The 18,732-nt window shown below is 42.5% G+C and overlaps 1 protein-coding gene across 1 annotated transcript in view; it reads right to left on the reverse strand.

The window, feature by feature from the left end:
- Positions 1-18,732, reverse strand: part of LOC123358237 (cGMP-dependent protein kinase-like) — an 86,565-nt gene that overhangs the window by 18,851 nt on the left and 48,982 nt on the right. Inside the window, exons 8-9 of the mRNA XM_045000903.1 lie at positions 12,207-12,352; positions 8,112-8,172 (exon numbers count right to left, since the gene is read on the reverse strand). Coding sequence (XP_044856838.1) covers positions 8,112-8,172; positions 12,207-12,352 — 207 coding nt within the window. The remainder of the gene's footprint in view (positions 1-8,111; positions 8,173-12,206; positions 12,353-18,732) is intronic.

Below are 18,732 nucleotides of genomic sequence, written 5' to 3' on the forward strand. Positions count from 1 at the left end.
TTTAGGTGTGGCCTCTAAATTGTCTTTTACAACAATCTTAAATGAAGGACACATTCATACATCAAAGGGGTAGCCATGTTAGTCTGTATCAGCAAAAACAATGAGGAGTCCTCGTGGCACCTTAGAGAAGAACAAATTTAGTCGTTTATTTTATATAAATGTGTTCGTCTCTAAGGTGCCACAGGAATCCTCGTTGTTTTCATTCATACATCACCAAGGTTTTAACTCAACCCATAGCAAGGTCTGACTCAGTTTGTAACAACAGAGAGAGAGATTTCCTACTTCAGTGAGCATCAAGACATTTTTTTATTGCCATAGGAAGACTCTGAATTTGATGTTTGGGAGTATGAGCTTTCCTGGGTGAATACCCACTTCACCCACGAAAGCTCATGCTCCCAAACGTCTGTTAGTCTATAAGGTGCCACAAGACTCTTTGCTGCTTTTACAGATCCAGACTAACACGGCTGCCCCTCTGAGATTCTGAATTTGATTTAATCTCTGTGACTCTTCATGGAACATACCCTGACTGTTTTTCTCCCCTCCTCCCCCCCAAAAAAAGGCTAAGTAGGATTGACTCCATTTGCTCATGTTGTTGTGGCTCATGCTTTTAGTGCTGTAGATCCAGGTTCAAATTCTACTGCTAACCCGTGGGGGTGGTCATAATTTACATCTTGAGTCAATAAATGTTAGTGTGCATCAAGGTTAGGAGGGAAGTCCTCCTCCATTGAGCTAGTAGGCCTCTGAGCACGCCTACGAGATCAGGGCCCACCTGTGAGTTAGGCAGAGGAATGCCTAAAGTGAGGTGGTAGGGAGCTTTTACTGCTGAATGAGTTTAGGTGCCTACAGGGTTAAGGGGCAGCTAAGCGAGGATTTTGTGAATACCAGTACTCCCCAAATCTGGGAATTAGGTGCCTAAATCCCTTGTGAATCTATTCCTAGCTCTCCAGTCTCTCTAGGATTAAATTCAAAATACCTCCATATGGGCTAAATTCTGCCTTCGGCTGCAAATAGAGCTTCAGATGGAAGTCAGTACAAGTCTTGTGCAATCTCATTGCAACTTGTCTGTCCAATTTCAAAATGGGGTGTTTTGTATTTAAAGTTATCCAAGTACTTGAGTTTAAGGCACATTCTTCTATTCTATGCCCTTTCTCTCTTCCTCACACCCACAACTTGAGGTTCATCTCCATTATTAAACTGATCGTTATTGTCAAAGGTAGCTCATTTTGTGTCTTTGGCTCCATTGTATGGAAAAGCCTTTCTGTATTTCTCCACTTCATTGATTTCTTTTCCAATGCCAGTCCTGTCTTAGACCCGCCCTCCCTCTCTTATCTTGCAGGCCTCTGATTCGTGTCCCCAGATGCTTTCTATTTTTATCCAGTCAACTTTTATGCTCATAATTATTTAATATGTTTATTGATTGTTCATGGAACACTGAGTCTTTATGTTTTTGGTCACACTGTATATTTGGAACTGACTAATGCTAGTGTGCAGTGATGTGATTCCTCCCCCACACTCCAGCCAATTAAAAAGATGCCACTTAAAACCAAAATTACTTGGCTGTCTTCTTTTTTAATGTCTACAGATTTTTACAAAACTACTTCTTCCTGCGTTTCTGTGTTTGACGTGCACTGCCATTAAGCTACTTTTCAAAAACTGCTTGCCAGTGCTCTTCAACCTCTCCAATGTTCAGACATTGTGTCAGGGCACAAAACTATCAGTGGATTTAAAGAGCCATATGGCAATAATGTGGCAATCTTGTAACAAAAGAAGGGACTCTTCCAAGAGAGATGGCACTTGCAGCATTCGGCTGCCCATGTAAAACCACTGTTGGTTGGCACCAATGGCCCAAAGAAACTGGCATGCCATCCTCACAGATGGGCATGAGTATAGGCAGCCAAGAGACCATATATGAACATCAAATGTGTTCTAAGAGAATAGTTCATAGCCAAGAATATATCAGTGCTTGTCTGTCTTGTGTAGTCAAGGAGAAAAGAAAACCTGTGCAGTGAGCATGGTAAGGGTTAGAGGCCCTCAAAAAAGTCACCCAGTTTATAGCGACACTCACAAAATGCAGCTGATATCATTGACTAAAATTCAAGAGACGCATTACAGGTTTTTTATATTTTTGGTATTGAACACCAGAATGTGGTGGTTGTTGGTATTGTAATAAACTCACTAGTGTATATGTGTACCACTGCCCTCTGCTGGGTAGCAACAGAACTGCTAAAAAGCATGTCATAGTGACTCATAGGCCCCATACTGCTAGAGGTAATGAAAGGAAAGGGGACAGCGCTTTTGAAGTGGAAGGATATATGAGCTTTATTCCCACAGTTTGCCAGGAAGTTACATGTGGGCAGCACAAGGATAAATTAGTAGCTCCTAGAGATCTTCACAAAATCAATACTTTCCAGTATGAAAGTAACCCTGTAGTAGTAGTATAAATTAAAACAAAATAATCTACTGCATACCAGTCATTTTTTAAAAGGTGGCCAATGAAGACACTGACTACAACAGGTTAAAAAACAAGAAAAGAAATTTGAAAAAATAGAAAAAAAATCCTTTATCTTTTCAATAAAATTCAGCATTTCAAAATTTAAAAATTGATCAGCAGTCAAAAAAAGTCCAACAAGCTCAAGAATAGAGGTGAGAAGATCCAGAAATTTCCCCACTTTTTAAGGTAGAAATTTAGAGCCAGCTATAATTCTGAAACCTCAAGATTACACTATAGCAGTGGTCTCTGACCTTTTTACGCACAAGATCACTTTTTGAAGATCAACCCAGGTTTTTCCCCACCCCTTCCCCAAGGCCCCCCCCACTCACTCCATTCACTCCTCCCTGTCTCTTGCTCAACAGAGTGTTGGGGTGCCGGAGGGGGTTGGGGTGCAGACTCTAGGAGGGAGTTTGGTGCAGGAGGGGGCTCCGAGCTGGGGCAGGAGGGTGGGGTGAGGGAGAGGGTGCAAGGTGTAGGCTCTGACCAGGAGGCCCTTACCACAGGCGGCTCCCGGCCGGTGGCACAGCACAGCTCAGGCAGGCTGCCTGCCTGCCATGGCCCCATGCCGCTCCCAGAAGCGACTGGCTTCTGGCATGTCTTTGTGGCCCTGGGGGGCAAGTGGGGCAGCTGGTCTCTGTGTGCTGCCCCTGCAGTTCCTAGCCAATGGGAGCTGCGGGGACGGTGCTGGAAGTGGGGGCAGCGTGCAGAGCTGCTTCCTTCCCTCCCGCGGGTCACAGAGACTTGCCCACAGCCAGTCACTTCCAGGAGCAGCATGGGGCCACAGGCCCAGCAAGCAGGCAGCCTTCCTGAGCCCCTCTGTGCCACCAGACTTTTAGTGGCCCGGAGTTTGCAGGCTCCAGGATCGACCAGTCGATCGCGATCGACGGGTTGGTGACCACTGCACTATAGCCTTAACAATGATCCAGACCTCATCCACTAATTATTACAAAAAATGTATTAAAACATTTATCTGGAAAAAATGCACTGGGCTGAATATTTCTTTGCAAACAAATTACTGGGCAAATTTAGTATCCCTCACCTTTTTGTGTGTGTGTGTGTTTGTGTGTATATGATTTTTTTCCCCCTTATATTGATCCTGACCACAAGGAGGCAATTTTTAGCCATTTTAGGCAGTGTAGATATGGTTGTCACTTCACCTGATTTGCAATATGTGGTGTGAAAAATCCATATAATCCTGGTGGAGGTCTGTGCTTCCAAGAGAAGACTGAGGCCTACAATCAATATGGTTGATAACATGGTCAACATGACTATTCTAGAAGTATTAAGCAGGTGGATTCATTTCTATCAGGCTGGTTAATTCTCTGCATGAGGAAAGTGTTGCAGGGGGCCAAAGAAAAATACAAGTAAGGGTTTTCTTTTTTCTGTGCTGACTGATACTACTCAGGATTATAGCTGACAAATCTTTGAGGTGGGATGTGCTAGACAATTGTGTATCCATGTCTGAAATCCTCGCTTTGTCATAGAGTCAAAGAGTTTAAGGCCAGAAGGGACCACCAGATCTGACCTCCTGTATATCACAGCACTCGGCACCTGCACACTAACCCCAACCACTGAAATTATACCACATTTGTGTCACTGTAGCTATTATTTAGCTATGTTAGATGCATGATTGCCCTTCTGATTTTAGTTTGTCCTTTCCATGGCTCAGGTTATATGTAAACTCTTCTCACAATGCTTTTACTGTGTGCGTGCAGAGGCAGAGAAAGGAGGTTAAAATACTGTTCTTATTGTTTCTCACACGTTTTGGAAAGGCTTCTCTTTGACAATTAAGAACAAACAGGTTTCATCCCCAAAGCATTTTTATAGATTTATGTTGGCTTGATTTTTTTCTTGTATTGTCTACATTGTCGGTGCCATTTTTGTATCGCATAACCAAATACCCACAATACCATTCTTAAACCAATTAAAACTAGAGGGTATGCAAGGACAATCAGCATATGATTTGCCTGGGGTATGTTAAAATGAATGTGAGGATACTATAGTGGGGGGTGAGGGGGAAAGCAGCTCACTTCCATCTGCATTTGGCCAGATTATTCCCATCCTATTAGACACAGTCTTGGCCACATTCATAACCTCCAGGTTTGATTATTGCAACTCATTATTAGCTAGGAATAAAGCTACACACCATGAAAAAGCTCCAACTGGTACAAAACACAGCAACCCTTCTGCTTATCAACGCAGGTCACCATCAATGTATCACCCCAGTGCTCCACTCTCCAGTTCAAAGTCTGTCTTCAAATTCAAAGCCCTCAAAGGGATTAGTGAGTGATTACATCTTCTCTCCACAGCCCTGTCCTCATGTGATACTTGGATTCCATGGGAACAAAGAAACTGTCAGCCAATCTCAGGAGATTCATGAGTGTGGAAGACGAACTTTCACAGGAGCTGGACCTAGACTATGGAACTCACTGCTACAATGAATAAAAATGACCACAAAACTAAACATTTTTCAGAATTAAATGCAAAAAAACTTATTTCTCTGACTTAGCTTTCCCACAGTAATTTCCACACATGGAACAGATCACTCCTTCAGACACATGAACATGAACAAAATAACTTACTCCAGGCTAATCAAGCTATTTCTCAGACAGGCTGAGAAGAAAGAATGAAACGTTGTTTTTATTTATAAACACATGAAGAAACTCAGGTAACATATTGTTAGGGACCATATAAATACACAGACAGAGTTGTCCACTGGTGTAAGCAGTGGATGGTGTGGAATTATCCGCTTTGGTTGCAGTGAAAGCAATATTCTAGCCTGGCTTACATACATTCTCAATAGGCCAAATTCAGTGCTGGTGTTGCAGCTCAGATGAAGTCAATAGACTTATCCCAGGTCTGAGTTTGGCCCACTAATCCTTGTAACAGAGGCAGAGTATAAGTAGGGACTGCTCTTCCAGAAACATAAAACGACTCTGAACCTAAATGCTTTCATTAAAATTCTGTTTCCACTGGGTCCTTTCATTGTTCCAGAATGAAAAGATAACTTTTACTTTTCCAAATACACCTCAATCAGATGAGCCTGAATGGATCATTTGCGTTATCTTAGCCCTTCCTTTTCTCATTCAGGCCTTTAAATTAACAGCTCTTGACTATACCCCAAAGCAATTTAAACTACAGTCATGTATTTAGGAACTTTGCCTTGTGGCCCAACAAAGGATTAAAAAATCCCCTGACTCTCCCCTTGAGTTTCAATCATGTGCCTCAGAATATTTTTCCAGTCAGTTTGAATTTTTCCACATGCTGGTAGATTTGTTTGTTTTAACACCATTAATACTCTGTTCTGAATGCAAACCACTGCTAGGGGCTAACTTCTTGATTCACCCAATTAATCCCACCATGTATTAGAATGTGGGTTTCAGGATATTTGCTTACTAAACTTCATTGTATTTATTTATCACAAATTACATGTGTAAAATTGGGATAATACTTACTACTAAAAACAAGACTCCAATTCTGCAACTGCTGGAGCCCCATTGACTTCAGTGAAGTTTTGCAGATGGGAAGCAATATGCCCATGCACTACCAACTGCTGCATCAGAGCCTATAATTGTATCATAAGGCTATTCTGGAGCATTAATTCTATCCAGGGATATGTATCAAGGATTGGTTAATGTTTGTACCACATGCTAGAAATGCACTATATTCAACAATTACTGTTTTGTCAAGTGTCACTAGATCAGGGATCAGCAACCTTTGGCACGCAGCCCATCAGGGAAATCTGCTGGAGGGCTGGGACGGTTTGTTTGCCTGCAGTGTCTGCAGGTTCGGCCAATCGCAGCTCCCACTGGCCGCGGTTCGCGTTCCAGCACATCCCTTGGCCCACACCACTTCCCGCAGCCCCCGTTGGTCTGGAACAGTGAACCATGACCAGTGGGAGCTGCGATCGGCCAAACCTGTGGATGTTGCAGGTAAATAAATTGTCCTGGCCTGCCAGAGGATTTCCCTGATAGGCTGCATGCCAAAGGTTGCCAATCCCTGTACTAGATGATGCTGTTAAACATAGTCTTCCAAGTTTTTTCTTAGCATCTGGGCAAATTTTCAGTCTTGGGAAGAAATCTTTTAGTGGTGATGGTGGTGATGGGTTTTGTTTGGTTTGGTTTGTTATGTAAGGTACTGCAATAAGGAAGTAGTCTTTGGAGAGGTAGCTGTGTGAGCAGCAGAAGAGGTTGTTCTCTGACTTGGGCTCTGAGAATCAGGAATTAGTGTTGGGTTGAGATTTGTGAAAAAAAGAAATTGCTCCACATGCTCTTGGTTACCACCTCTGTTCCTGGACTGGTGTATATAAAGCAAGTTACACTTACAATATATCTAATATATATATATTCCATTTCTTAGTTGCCAATTGATTAATACTGGTTCCATTTCTCACTGTCATTGCTGGTCTTGTGTAGATGGACAGATTACTATAGATTTATGAATACACATAATGTTCACAATATTGTGATTTGCTACCCCCTTCTGGATGTCTCCAACTGCCAGTGGATCCTTTGTTGACAAAGAGCTTGGTTTGTTTAACCTAAAAAAATGAAGGCTAGGGGGAGACATGATTGCTCTCTATAAATACATCAGAGGGATAAACACCAGAGGGGGAGAGGAGATATTTAAGTTAAGGGCCAAAATTGGCACAAGAACAAATGGATATAAACTGGTCATCAGCAAGTTTAGGCTTGAAATTAGACGACAGTTTCTAACCATCAGAGGAGTAAAGTCTGGAACAGCCTTCCAAGGGGAGCAATTGGGGGGGAAAATCTAACTTGTTTCAAGGCTGAACTTGATATGTTTATGGAGGGGATGGTATGATGAGGCTGCCTACAACAGCATAGGGCCCATCCACAACTGCTATTAGCAAATATCTTCAATGGCTGGAGACGGGACACTTGATGGGGAAGGCTCTGAGTTACTACAGAGAATTCTTTCCCAGGTATCTGGCTGGTGGGTCTCGCCCACATGTTCAGGGTTTAACTGATCACCATATTTGGGGTAAGGAAGGAATTTTCCCCTAGGTCAGATTGGCGGAGACCTGGGCATGGGTCACTTCCATGGTTTGTACTAGAGTAAATGGTGGATTCTCTGTAACTTGAAGTCTTTAAATCAAGATTTGAGGACTTCAGTAACTCAGCCAGAGGTTATGGACCCATTGCAGAAGTGGATGGATGAGGTCTGTGGCCTGCAATGTGCAGGAGATGAGACTAGATGATCATGGTGGTATCATCTGGCCTTAAAGTCTATAAGTCTATTCTATCAGGATGCAAATTGCTGCTAAGTATTGCAGTTGTAGTTCCCAAATGAGATGGCAAAACTGGAAACTCAATAATAATCCCACAAGTACACTAGGATTTTAAAACTAGAAGATCCACTCTGTTGGTTGACTGCCACCAATGATAAAGCTGATTAAGGCTGGTACTTTACAAAATAGTATAATACATAACTTATTGTTAGAGTATCAGCATTTTATCCATGGTTCTGTGGCCTTTCCTGCTTTCAGCACAAGTGGTAGTAAAATTATATATGAAACAGTAAATCAAATGCAAGTGCTGATAACCGTTGGAAGAATAGAAGATTCCTCCCTAGCGGTAAATATTGTGGATTTACTTACTGTTTTGATCACATAAATTTTGGATGATGCCTTTGAATCCTTTGTAATGACTGTTCCTGGCCTAAAAAGTGATGGAACACAAATTAACTTCATGGCTGTAGTGATGAGTTTGTCCTCAAGAAAATAAATGCCAGTAAGGTAAAATGAAGAGATTATAAAAAAAATAAAATGAACAGATCAGATTGTCACTTTAACAGCTAACAATAAATAGGACCATTACTAGCTTCCATTGCCCTTCGCTAGAACTTGGAAGAACAACAATTATGTCAACAACAGTAAGTTGTGAGACACTGAATCAAAGGCCAGTACAGAATGGCCTATCCCAATCAGTTATAATTTTCTCCCTTGGAAGGACAAGAAAGTGCACGTATTACAAAAGAGCCCCATCTAGAATCTAACCACAGTGATTTGGTTCATTTAAAACCTAGGTCAAAATTTTCAAACTACAAACTGAATAGGCCCCTACAGTATAAATGAAGCCCCAAATTTCAGACTTGCTTGCCTCCAGTTAAACATCCAAACCCATGTTTAGGCACCAAAGCAAAAGTGAGACCTACTTGGCACATACATAAAAACGGCCGTACCGGGTCAGACCAAAGGTCCATCTAGCCCAGTATCTGTCTACCGACAGTGGCCAATGCCAGGTGCCCCAGAGGGAGTGAACCTAACAGGCAATGATCAAGTGATCTCTCTCCTGCCATCCATCTCCATCCTCTGACGAACAGAGGCTAGGGACACCATTCCTTACCCATCCTGGCTAATAGCCATTTATGGACTTAACCACCATGAATTTATCCAGTTCTCTACCATTTGTATGAAAGTTCAGTAGAATCTCTGCATTACTTGAAAATCAGGCCACTCTTAAATAGGTGGCTGAGTGTGGATTTAGATGCCAAGCTTTAACCATCGCATTTTGAAAATCTGGGGCTTAATTTATGCTAGAAGGGCCTGTAGCGATGCACGACTCACCTCTGTGGTGCCTCCTGCTGGCCTGGTATGGGAATTAGCTCTCCAGCCTTGGAGCGCCCTCTGCAGGCCAATGTTCCGCTGTCGCTTGTCCCGTGTCCCTCCCGGATCCTGGTGCCCCTCTCCCTTGGGTGCTGCCCCCTGGCAGTACCCCCACTCTCTGGGTTCCCCTCCCAGGGGAATCCCCACCCTCTAGCCCCACCTTTCCTCATCGAGCTCCCACACAATGGGGCAGACTACAGTCCATGTCATTCATCATCGGCAAGGGGGGCTTGAACCTGCTGCCTCCACCTACCCCCAGCTGCACCTCTGCAACCCCAGTACCTTTTCAGGCCTTTGCCTAGGCCTGCAGCCTGGAGGTTTTCCAGGTGGGAGCTTCCCGGCTCCCTGGCCCTATTCCCCATCACTACTCTACTCTGCTACCTTACTCAAGTCTCTCTGCACCTAGAGAGAGAGTGCCTGTGCTCCCGGCCCACAGCCTCTTTATAGGGCCAGCTGCGGCCTGATTGGGGCGTGGCCCAGCTGTGGCCACTTCCCCGATCAGCCCAGGTTTTCTCCTAACACAGCCTTCTCCCAGGGCTGTTTTAAGCCCTTCAGGGCAGGAGCGTGTGGCCACCCCGCTACAGGACCCTATCCTGTACATTCTGTTCCCACTGATAATATTCCCACTGATCTTCAGTGGAAGCAGGGTAGATCCCTTTGTATGCTGCTGGGGTGCTGAATTATTGGTCAGGCTAGGATATACGTTGGTTTCTGAATATATGTTTGAGGAGCACGTTATAACAACAGCCTCTATGAGGGAGGTGTGCATTTCATGCATTTTGAAGGAAGACACATCCTCCAAAAGCTTTTTGGGTGGTAGGAAGGTGGCTATGATGACAATCAATACTACTCTGAAGTTCTATAGACATGATGCATTAATTACTCTTCAAAACAACCCTGTGTGCTAGGAAAAAGTTCATCCAATGTTCACTTTATAATTGGGGAAACTGAGGCATGGCAACTTGGCCAAGATCACACAAAATGGTAGCAGAGAAAGTGAGTCCAAGACTCTGATCCCCAGTCATATGATATGACCACTTGGTATGGGACTGGGGCTGGTAAGATGGAGGACAGAATGGGAGGGTTTGCTCTTCATGATTCTGTTATTTATTATTATCTGGGCACTTTGCATGGCTCCAGTTGAGATAATCAAGATATGATAAAGAAAGACTCAACATCTTGTTCCTCTGAAGTCTACCAATTGGCTAGGAATCCAAGAATCAGTCAATGGGGCAAAGAGGTGCATCTCAGAGCTGCTTTAGAATAGAACCCAGTGGGGGACAGATGTACTAAATAGAACATTTGGGGAAATTTATACAAAGTACTGAAACTGACAGAAATGGAAAAATATTACTAGGGCTGTATGTTCAAACTATATTTCAATAACATTTTAAAAGCAGAAAAATAAATAGGTCTGACATTTATCCATAAAGCTTCCTACAAATACTAATAAAAAATCTGCCTCTTAGTTATCCCTTTGCCAACAGCAAGATCAGCTAAAGTTGGTTTTTAAAAGCTGCATTTATGGGCTGCAGAAATATATATAAAAGAAGAGAAAAAGACCAAAAGCTCAAAAAAAGTAAGATTCTCTACTGTGTCTACTGATCTTATTCTGAAATAAGTCTTTTTATTCTTGGTGTTTAACTGAAAGCAGGCAGGAAAGCACACAATGTCAAACAGTTTATTCTTCTCTGTCAGAACCTTCTCACAGGAACATAAGAATTGCCATGCTGGATCAGAGCCACGGTCCATCTGGTCCAGTATGTTCTCTCTGACGGTGGTCAGTACCAAGTGCTTATGAGGAAGAATCCCACAGTAGGCAGATGTGGGATAATCTGTCCCCCACATTAGGTCTCATCCTGGTTTCTAATAGTTAGAGATTGGCTTAAGCCCTTAGGCATGAGATTTAGTATCCCTTCCAGCATTTATGTTAGCATTATTATGATAACTCTGGATATTCTTGTTATCCATGTAAATTGTAAATGCTCAATCACTTTTTGAATCTTGGTAAATTCTTATCCTCAATTAGTTCTGGTGGTAATGAGTTCCACAGGCTAATTGTGCACAGTGTGGAAAAAGTAATTCCTCTGATCAGTTTTGAATTTGCCTCTTTTAATTTAATTGAATGTGCCTTTGTTCTTATGTTGTGAGGCAGACAAAAAACAGAAGCTCTCGATCTGTTACAGATCATTCATTTTATATACTTCCCCTCTTATTCATCCATTCTACACAATATAGTAGATAAAACCTGAGAAGTAATTGAATAAAATTAACCATGGTCCAGCCAATCCCCATCAAACTTCAGGGAAATTTAGAACTGGATCTCTCTCTTGTGGTTTCCATAGGGTAGAACAACCAAAAAAAATTCCTCTCACCTAGCAAATAATATGGGGGGAAATCTTCCACCTGTTCTTCTTAAAATGTTCCATGCCTCAACTATGCATCTGTTCAAAATTGTCCATTGAAATATTTTTCAACAATTTTTTTTCATGTCTGTTTCCCTTTTTGAGTTTTGATTGAAAAACTTAACAGGTGAAATTGTTGATTCAGAGCCATGGTGCCTCATGGGAACTGTAGTTTGGTTACTTCCTGCCAATAGTTCAGCAAGATGGGAGATATGGTGCATCATGGGAGCTGTAATCAGCCAGGGAGAAGAATAGGAGCACGAGGTGTCAACACTACAACTCCTATGAGGCACCACATGGTAGCATTTCTGAAACAACTTTGCTCCCCCTGAAAAGTCAAAATTTTCAATGAAAAATTTAGATGAAAACAATTAGTTCATCAGTTTCCCATGGGGGAGGGGGAGGGTGACTAGCTCAGTTGATCACTGCCAATGTAGCTTGTTTTTCTTTTTGTTTTCTTATCACGTTAGTCAACAGTAATAAATATATACTAAATCTTATTGAGGTAAATGGTAGTCCTTCCATTGACTCCAATGGACTTTGGACTGGGCCTTTAATGAATTAAGGTTTCATAGATGCATGTAAGATCCCAAAAAGACAATGGTGACAGCCTCATAATCCCAGCTTGGTAGCTTTCTGGCATCAGTCTGTTGCATTTGTTATGGTTCCAGCAGCAACTTACCTGAAGAAGGTGAAAGCACAAATTCTGGGGTTATTGTAAGGCAGCTTTTCAACAGGCCATCCTGAGAGCAGTTCAATTTTGTGTAGGAAATTCATGAAATCTGGTCCCTCACCAGATTCCCTGTTCAGAAATATGTTTAAAAACTCCTATGAAGAAAAAGGAGACTTTGTTAAATGCTAAAAACAATGATCACATAAGAGACATTGGGCACTGACTGCTCAGATATATCCTCTAACATGACCTGGCTAGATTAGCCACAACCCTAAGCAACTCCCTAGGAAGCGTTCTGAGCTGGACGCACAGCACTGAAACACCACTCCTCCTTGCTCCTAGCAAGTCGTAACTTACTACTACAGGTAGCAGTTTACAACTGGCCTATATCAGGAGAAAATTACTGCATCCCTGCACCAGCTCAGCTACTCTGGAAAGTAAGCAAGGAAAAGTGGCCACAAGGGTCTGCTCATTCCCCATTCATTCCCTACCTCTATCTGCTCCACAGAGGGAGTAAACAGAAAATGTGCCCAGTTTACTCCTGTGCGGTTTGACCGAACACCCAGGTAGACCATGTAGGAGTATAAAGGTGAGTTTTCCTTCCTTTTACTCCTTTGCATGGGCATGAATCCAAGTCACACGCTAGCCCACAGTGAGGAATATGGTAAAGAAAATATTGTGGGTCTGTAATACTCTTACTTTAATATGTATTTAAGATGAATGATAATGTATGATGGGGAGAGAAAATAAATATATGCCTCTTGAAATACTATAGGTTGAAATTATTTGGCTTAGAGAGAAAATGTGTTAAAGAACAGTTAAAGGTTAAAAAGTGTATTGATAAGAATGATACCTGTGTGTATATACACCATCAGATTCTGATATACACCATCAGAATCAACTCATTCCATATCCCCAGGAGAAATAGTGCACCAATGACTATTCAGCAGCTTTTCTGGATAGAACAGGTTCTTTTACCTTCTCTCATCTCTTCCTTACCGTACTGAGTGTGGGAGGTAAGGATTGGCAAGGACAAGATAAGAATTCCTCACTAGGTGACAGTAAAAGAACCTGCCCACCCAGAAACTGCCAATCATGGAAATGGAAATAAGGCCCTTCAGAGGCAGTAGAAATGAACAGGGGCGGGTTCCAATTAGGTCGCATTTGGTGGGGACGTGAGGTTGGCTTCATTTTGATCTGGGGGTTGGCATGCTGAGCCCTGAAGCAAAAGTCTGATGACTTGCTAACACTAGGGTATAAAAGAAATGGATGAAGCTATCCCTCTCTTCACCCTGTCCCATAAAATGAGGACAGGGGGCCAAACCATGAAATCAATGTCTGGTAAAATTAGAGTATCTGAAAGGTAAATAATCCCTTGAGCAGGAGGCCACAGAGTCACATACTGTGGCTGAGTTTTTTAAGCGTGTATAATTTTTATGACTGATAATAAGAGTTGCAGTTACATGTGCTAAAATAGGTGTAATTAAATCTCCTTCAATAAGGAATTTACCTTCTCCAGACATATCATTTCACAGGTGATTAACTGGATAGGTGTTTTTGAACTGACCACAGCTGGGGACAGGGCAATGGCCTGGCTGGATCAAGGGTAATTCCTATGAACCTAAAAGAAAAATCACCACTTTTCTGGTGTGTTCTAGTCACAAGCGACATTAGAATAACTGATCAGGCAGAGCAGAAGGCAACAACTATTGCTCAGGGAATAGTAGGCCAGGATCCCGTCCAAGGTACAAAGCTTATTAGAGGAACAAACATCAAATCAGCATCTCCAGGACCTGATGGGATTTGCTAAGGGATGCTAAACTAGGAGTCAGCATATTCTCTGGCATAGATCCACAAGTCATTAAAATCAGAGATACTACCAGAAGACTAGAAATCTGGAAGTAGTGCCAATAGTAAAGAGTGGAGGGATAAGGGTAATAGAGCAGAAAAAATTGGCCTCTGTAGCTGTAAATATGTTGGAATTAATCCTTCATTAGAAATAAGATGTTTATTAAAATAATCTAAAGGGGGAAAAAGGTATATTGGCTGCTGTTCAAAAAAAAAATCAGTGTTTACTAATGCTGATCACATAGAGGTACCCGAGTCCCTTGGTTTTCCGCTTTACTTTAAAGGAGATATCTGTGATGACTGTGTGATAATGGTTGGTAAATGGACAGTACCATAAATGCCAAGAGTGAGCACAGGAAAAAAGTGACCTTTTCAAAAGGAGCTATGTTTATAAATATTGCGGGAGGAATCACAGAAATGGTCTAAAATTAAAGTATCCATAACAACGTGAGGACACAGATGGAGGCTGACCTAACAAACTAAAGGCAGACAGTTGCAGTTAATAGTAGCAAATCTACATAGAGAGACAGGTAACAGAAATCTCCTTTAGCTTCCTAAGTCTCCTAGCCACTGGAAAAGCCCAAGGATTTGGTGCTGCCTCCTCAGCAGTCCTCAGTCTTGTTGGAGCCAGGAGTAAAAGCTTGGAACTGGAGAGTTTAACTGAGAGATCGCTTGCATTAGTGGACAGCACTATCATGAGGCCAATGAGTCTGCTAATGTAGGGCAGCTGTTGGGGAAAATATAGGCACAAAGACCTAACTGATAGAGGTGCAGGCAAGGTTTATTATATTACACATGAACAGTCCTAACAGGAATCCACACTGGAAGAAAAATGAACTGAGCTAGAGTCTGAGGCAGTATCAATCTTCCCCATTCCTACTGCATTACTGGAAATTACAAAGAACTCACACTAGAAATCACTTCCAGAGACAGAAATGGATATAAATCTGCTGAAGTGGATGTTTTATCCCAACAGTCTGTTTTAATCATAGTGTAAACTGCTGCCTCTGTGAAATTTTCAGCGTAAACCTTAGGGGTATCCTCATTACTGGCTAATATGAGTTACGGCTCTGCCTGGCCACCTTCTGAGAATAGTGAGTCTGAAAATACAATACCAGGGTCCCTTTGAATTTAAGGGCAGGTAACTTTGTTTACTGAAGGAGAATAATGGCATGTTATATTTCTCCCTAGGGTTGTATACTTACATATGATTAATCACTTGTAATTTGGCTGATCAAATACTATGGCACAGCCACGCTAATGTATGAAGACAAGAGGGCCACACAATTTGTGACTTCAGTTGGCTGCGCTGTATGCCCAATGAGAGAACAGCATGTGGAGCTGCTGCCTGAAATATGTGTAGGCAGCAGCAGGGGATGCCAGACCATTTCCTCTCCCTGTAGCAATGGGGGAGGAGGAGGAAATGTGGAGTGAATAGGGAAAGGGTAATGAGAACTCGGTGTAGCAAAAGTGATGGGATCCATCACAGACCTGCCCCAGGCCCTGCACTCACATTTGGATGGGCTTTGGATGAGTCCTGCAAACTACTACCCAACTAAAACCTCTCCAGTGCATCATCAAAGATCTACAACCTATCCTGAAGAACAATCCCTAACTCTCACAGATCTTGGGAGACAGTCCCCCAACCTGAAGCAAATACTCATCAGCAACCACACACTACACAACAAAAACACTAACTCTGGAACCGATCCTTGCAACAAAGCCCGTTGCCAACTCTGTCCACATATCTATTCAAGGGACACTGTCATAGGACCTAATATCAGCCATATCATCAGAGGCTCGTTCACCTGAACATCTACCAATGTGATATATGCCATCATTTGCCAGCAATGCCCTCTGCCATGTACATTGGCTAAACTGGGCAGTCTCTATGCAAAAGAATAAATAGACACAAATCAGACATCAAGAATTATAACATTCAAAAACCAATCGGAGAACACTTCAACCTTCCTGGACACTCAATTACAGACTTAAAGTTGCAATTCTCCAACAAAAAAACTTCAAAAACAGACTCCAATAAGAAATTGCAGGATTGGAATTAATTTGCAAACTGGACATCATTAAATTAGGCTTGAATAAAGACTGGGGGTGGATGGGTCATTACACAAAGTAAAAACTATTTCCCCATGCTAATTTTTCCCCTACTGTTACTCACACCTTCTTGTCAACTGTTGGAACTGGGCCATCCTGATTATCACTACAAATGTTTTTTTCCTCCTGCTGATAATAGCCCACCTTAATTGATTAGTCTTGTTATAGTTGGTATGGAAACACCCATGTTCTCTGTGTATATATATCTTCCTACTGTATTTTCCACTGCATGCATCCAGTGAAGTGGGTTTTAGCCCATGAAAGCTTATGCCCAAATAAATGTGTTAGTTTCTAAGGTCCCACAAGTACTTCTTGTTCTTTTTGTAAGAGCAGAAAAGAGTCTTGTGGCACCTTATAGACCAACAGACGTTTTGGAGCATGAGCTTTTGTGGGTGAATACCCACTTCGTCGGATGCATGTAGTGGAAATTTCCAGGGGCAGGTATATATAAGCAATATATACCTTTTATATATTTTATAATATCTTTTTGCTGATACAGACTAACATGGCTACCACTCTGAAACCTGTACCCATATGAGGAATCTGTACAAATACAACAATAATAATCATCCCGGGGGTCAGGAAAAAGGGTTTTCTCTCTCCCCTCACCCCACATACAGCATTGCAGAATAGGCCAGATGAGTGCTGGAGTTGTTAGCATTCTATGAACATTAGCATGTACATTTCTAAAGATATGCAGATGTGAGAGCACAAGGAAAAATAAAACATGGTCTTTGAATCAAACAAAGCATTTTTAACCTCGGTAGGCCAATTTTCCCAAAATGATATTTATTTACAGGGTATGTCTACACTGGGGAGGGGGGGAACAACAATTGCAGAAGTGAATCTTAGAACTGGGTCTACAGAATTGGTGGTTCCTGAGGGTCCTTGCAGACCTTGATCCCAGGTGTCCTTCACCACCACCATGCTTTATTATATTCTTTCATCAGGTCACAGCCTGTAATGTTATATACATATCTTTACATTCCATAGCCAGCTTCCCTACCTGCTTCTAGGGAAGGGAGCAGTACTCACAGCCACCACAGCTGCCTAGCTCCACCTTCCTTCACTCTCTCCATGCAAATCCCAAAGCTTCCGTCCTTTCAATTTATATATTCCCAACGGCTGGGGTTGCTTCCCTCCTCAAATTAGCCCCTCAGCTGTAGCTCCACTCTGTTAATTGATATTCCAGGTAGGTTCCAATTGACCTATATTGGTGGTGACCTGAGTGACAGGGTGCTGAGTCAGCTCCTGACTCAGCATACCCTGTTCATAGAATCATAGAATCTCAGGGTTGGAAGGGACCTCAGGAGGTCATCTAGTCCAACCCCCTGCTCAAAGCAGGACTAAACCCAACTAAATCATCCCAGCCAGGGCTTTGTCAAGCCTGACCTTAAAAACCTCTAAGGAAGGAGAGTCCACTACCTCCCTAGGTAACCCATTCCAGTTCTTCACCACCCTACTAGTGAAAAAGTTTTTCCTAATATCCAACCTAAACCTCCCCCTCTGCAACTTGAGACCATTACTCCTTGTTCTGTCATCTTCTACCACTGAGAACAGTCTAGATCCATCCTCTTTGGAACCCCCTTTCAGGTAGTTGAAAGCAGCTATCAAATCCCCCCTCATTCTTCTCTTCTGCAGACTAAACAATCCCAGTTCCCTCAGCCTCTCCTCATAAGTCATGTGCTCCAGCCCCCTAATCATTTTTGTTGCCCTCCGCTGGACTCTCTCCAATTTATCCACATCCTTCTTGTAGTGTGGGGCCCAAAACTGGACACAGTACTCCAAATGAGGCCTCACCAGTGCTGAGTAGAGGGGAATGATCACATCCCTTGATCTGCTGGAAATGCCCCTACTTATACAACCCAAAATGCCATTAGCCTTCTTGGCAACAAGGGCACACTGTTGACTCATATTCAGCTTTTCGTCTACCGTAACCCCTAGGTCCTTTTCTGCAGAAAAGCCTGTTACCCTCAGGCTTGCGCTATGGCACTAAAAATAGCAGTGTAGTCATTACCAAGAGGGCTGGGTCTCAGCATCCAAGCTTCAGCCTGCGTGGGAATGTCTCCATTGCTATTTTTAGTTCTGTAGAACAAGCCTTATGAGCCCCAAGTCTGGAAACCCAGGCTGAGGTTCGCTGCTGCAGGATTGTTGTTGTTTTTTTGCAGTGTAGATGTGCTCATAATCTTTCATTATCTGCAAGCCTAGACATGCCTCCCTACTCACCTTTCTCTGGACCTGTTTTTTGTCAGTAGATAAGAAGAAATTCTGCCATAGAGAGTTCCTATTTAAGTCAATAGGAGCTGCGCACACACAGAGACTTGACCCAAAATATTTGAGTGGCAAAAACATTCCTGAAAATGTTTCGCAAGATCCCGGAGTTTATCATAAAATATTATTCAACGTCCACTGCTAATGGCAGGCACAGCTGGAGATTGAGGGTCTGACTTTCCTCTCATTTACATCAATTTAACTCTGTTGACTTGAGGGTAGTCACTCCTGATTTAGACCAGCTTAGGTGAGATCAGAATCAGGTCCTGAATGCCTTGATGCCATGGCTCAAACAACAAAAATA

This window comes from Mauremys mutica, chromosome 1, assembly GCF_020497125.1.
Source record: "Mauremys mutica isolate MM-2020 ecotype Southern chromosome 1, ASM2049712v1, whole genome shotgun sequence".
Taxonomy (NCBI): domain Eukaryota; kingdom Metazoa; phylum Chordata; order Testudines; family Geoemydidae; genus Mauremys; species Mauremys mutica.